Below are 3614 nucleotides of genomic sequence, written 5' to 3'. Positions count from 1 at the left end.
TTTGTCCTGCTGTCGTTTGGGTGCTATTTATTATTCTGAGTCTGACGCGTAAAACACTCAAATGTTCACTTTTGGTTGAATTCCAGTGCATCTGTAGACACTGTGGAAAACAGTCTCTGTGTCTCCAGCCGAGCAGGAATGACAAAGGGAAACGTGGATTACTCAGAACTTCCTTACATGTTTTTCCTGCTGTTGTTGCGACTGTGAAGGACCATGCAGGAATGTGAACATGTTTTCTAGGATCAGAGTTGGCGGGGGTGCAGGTGGAGCCTAAGTGAGAAAGACGAGTGGAGGAGTGGCCACGGGGTATAAGTAGATGTTGGCTGGGGCTTGGAGCATAAAGCACCTGCTGCTGCTCTTCAGCCTCTAAACACAGGACCTGTGCGCACACATCTGGGTCTGCAACTTTACTCACACTCAATGAGAATGATGGCTTCTTTCACATGCAAGATACTGACTTTGTTCATCATCTGTGTGGCTCTGCAAGAAGGTGAGAAACTGTTTCTTCAATTTTCTTTTAAAATATTATGGCAACTTTTGTAGATCTGATGGCAAAGTACAATAAATGAATTACAACAGCTCTTCACTCACTATATTATCAGTTTATTCTAGAATTGAGGGATATGTAAATGACATGTTAGGAGTTAAGTTTTGAAGTTGACTAAAATAAGAAAAAGAGTCTTTGACCCTCTTTGAGTTAGTCACCAGAGAAAGTGTAAATACAGTGCTGTGTTTGCTGTTAATCACAGCAGACTTTCCTTTAATAAGCAACCACTCCTTTGACTCAAGTGTAATCGCTTCCTAACCACTGCACTTCTAGAGAACATGTGGGATTGTTTGACTTTGACATGATGTATAATAATGATAAACATGTCCTAATAACAATCACCACTGCATTTTTTCACCTTGTTGGAGTGTGTTTTGTCTATATTTACATGTGATAATCACTAACCACAATGCAAGATTTGGTTGGAGGATTTAAAAAAAACAAACATATTTGTGTTTTGCTAGGTTGTGGACTCCCCTTATCAGAGCAGCCTGCTCAGGCTCCACATCTGCACCATATCAGGACCAAGCGCTGCTCCTGTAACAACTGGGACGATAAAGAATGCATCTACTTCTGCCACCTTGATATCATCTGGGTAAACACACCAAGGTGAGGCTGCAGAATACTTCAGTGAGCTACATTTGTTAGCATCACAAACCCTTACCCCAACCCAAGGGGAAGAACTCAGGTGTGCTTTTTAACCTAATCCAAGATGCCTTCATTAAATGATATCATTTTTCATTTACAGTAAACTCCTTCCTTACGGCCTGGGTAGTTCCCTGTCTCGCCGTCGCCGGTCAACAGACCGTTGTGAATGCCTCAGTGCAGCCGATAAAACCTGCCATGGTTTCTGCCATAAAAGGTGAAAACTCCTTCCTTTCTAGCTCTTCTTCCTCCTTCTACCTACACCTGAAGCAAAGCTGGCATTTCCCCTCACGTACCCTCATTTGCCTCCTAGATTGTATCAAAGTAGCTTATGTGTCTCCTTTCAGTCTGTATCAGATCTTTGTGATGAGCCTGAAAATATGTCGATGGGGAGGGTGAGTCACAGAGAAATGATAGTGGCAGTGCAATATGAGGGTAGCAGTCGTAGCAATAAGAAAGGCCCGCATACCTGCTGAAGGCCTTGAAAGAAATCACAAAGGTTTATTAGCAGGGCTGCTATTGTTGGAAAGTTTACATTTCTGCTTTTGTGCAAGGGAATGATTGACGTCCTTTGAGTTGTTTTGGCCATGTAAGCGCCAGTATGAATTTGTCACCTCTGCTAGATGTTATCCGCAGAGGTATTTTGTAAGCCGCACCCTGCATTCTTAAGGCATCTGAAATATATTGGTTTTAAATCCCAGGGAAGAGCAAGGATAATCCTGAACTAACTGTGCTTCAAATACTATATAACTTCCCAGTTTGTAAAGTTCCAATTTCCTTCCTTGTTTTAATGTCGATTGTCCATCTTTCCACAGCTCAGAGGATCTCAGGACTCATGTCGCAGAGCCCCTTGTTGAATCTGGAAGCATGAAAAGCAACAAATTACTGGCGTCTTTAAGGTAAATGAAGACTTAATTCAAGGATCAAGTTGTAAAGTTGGGTTTCTCCATTTCTGAGATACATGAAACATGTCTAACCTGGTTTCTTTGGTTTTTCCCACAGAGATATTATCAAGACTAACACAGCAAAGGCTAAAGAAGTTTCATCTGTTCTGGAGTCAGCAAATTAAAGAGTAGAACAGGGAGGTAGAGCGCTGAAGGAAAAGCAGGAGCTGGTCAGCCTGCAAGGACTACAAACTCCTGCCTTCAATTCAAGCACACAGCTTTCAAAATGTGTCATGGAAAGGTGGAAGAACGGAAGACAGAACGAACAGTGGACCAAGCATTTGATCAACAGTGCAGCAAAGACTGGCAGCTCCCCAAGACAGTCCTGCAGCAAGAACCGGAGCTGCTGGGTGGAGGAGGAAAGTCATTGCTCATAGACTAGAAGACAGTGACGTGAAGAAAGCTTACGATTACCAACTTTCGACCAGGAATTTGATTGTGAATGTCTGTATGAACAATTTGAAATCTACAACTCGCCTACAGAAGAACATGGGATAGTTATTCCACAGTCATATCAGCTCCATGTTTAGTTTTTCAGATGGCACTGAAATGATTTTTTTTTTGTGTAGTTCTTGGATTTGGTTCAATATTCCTCTGTATCAGAGCTGGAATCTGCTGTCCTGCTTAGGGCATAGCTTTTTTAAAAATGATTAGGGAGTACTTGAAAATGGCAGCTTCTTCACTTTCAGCGCACATTGCCGCTGTGAAATGAAGGTCATATCTTTGGGATTTATCTAAGAAACAATTAGCTTTATACGAGGTCCATTGTCAGCTCCTCCGCACACACATATGCAGTACACATTGTGTTTGCATAACAGCAGCAGCACAGCAGATCTATTGTCTTGGCTCAAGTATTTACTGCATAGGTCCTATTTAATCTTTTGATTGAAGATAAGCCAGGAGATTTCAATGATGTGCAGCTTGCCAAAAAAAAAATTTAAAAAAATGCAGCCATTGTTTTTCTCCTGTGACAAATGTTCCCCCAACTTATCTGCAATTAGCAAGCAAGAAACTACAACTCTTAAGTCAATGCACTTGCAAACATTGCGCTAACACCTCTGGTCTCTATTCTTTTCTGTGCAATAAAGCCATTCACTCTATCTGCTCGGTCTGAATCCACAGGAAGTGGCGGACGCGTGGAGCCTCAGAAAGCATTTATCCTCAAATATCTCACTGCTGTTTATGGTGAAAAGTTGACCAGCTTTAGGTTTCATGCTGATATGAAAATGATAGCAATAATTCTGAATAGAAAACTTTATTTATTTTCTAATTTATTCAAGGATGTATTTATATTTCTATGATGTGCTGAATTTTGTATGAGAAAATAAAACTGCATCAAAGTATTTTTATGAAGAATCTTGCTTCATTTTTATGTCTTTCCTGATCAACTTTCAACTGTAAATAACCCGTTTCAAACTAAAACCCAGCTGTCTGTGGAGTTTGGCCTCTCTCTCTCTTACACAAGCATGAAAACATTG

General features: G+C 41.0%; 1 protein-coding gene across 1 annotated transcript; it reads left to right on the top strand.

Moving 5' to 3' along the window:
• The first annotated feature begins 353 nt into the window (after nucleotides 1-353).
• Nucleotides 354-3072, top strand: edn2 (endothelin 2). The gene is made up of 5 exons (XM_005744681.1): nucleotides 354-490; nucleotides 1012-1156; nucleotides 1296-1409; nucleotides 2008-2091; nucleotides 2195-3072. Exons 1-5 carry the CDS (start codon nucleotides 421-423, stop codon nucleotides 2259-2261), a joined length of 480 nt encoding a protein of 159 aa, XP_005744738.1. The 5' UTR covers nucleotides 354-420; the 3' UTR covers nucleotides 2262-3072.
• The last annotated feature ends 542 nt before the right edge of the window (nucleotides 3073-3614 follow it).

Source organism: Pundamilia nyererei, unplaced genomic scaffold (genome assembly GCF_000239375.1).
Source record: "Pundamilia nyererei isolate P.nyererei 1_Seehausen unplaced genomic scaffold, PunNye1.0 scaffold00148, whole genome shotgun sequence".
Lineage (NCBI taxonomy): Eukaryota > Metazoa > Chordata > Actinopteri > Cichliformes > Cichlidae > Pundamilia > Pundamilia nyererei.
This window is presented reverse-complemented; position numbering and strand designations above follow the sequence as displayed.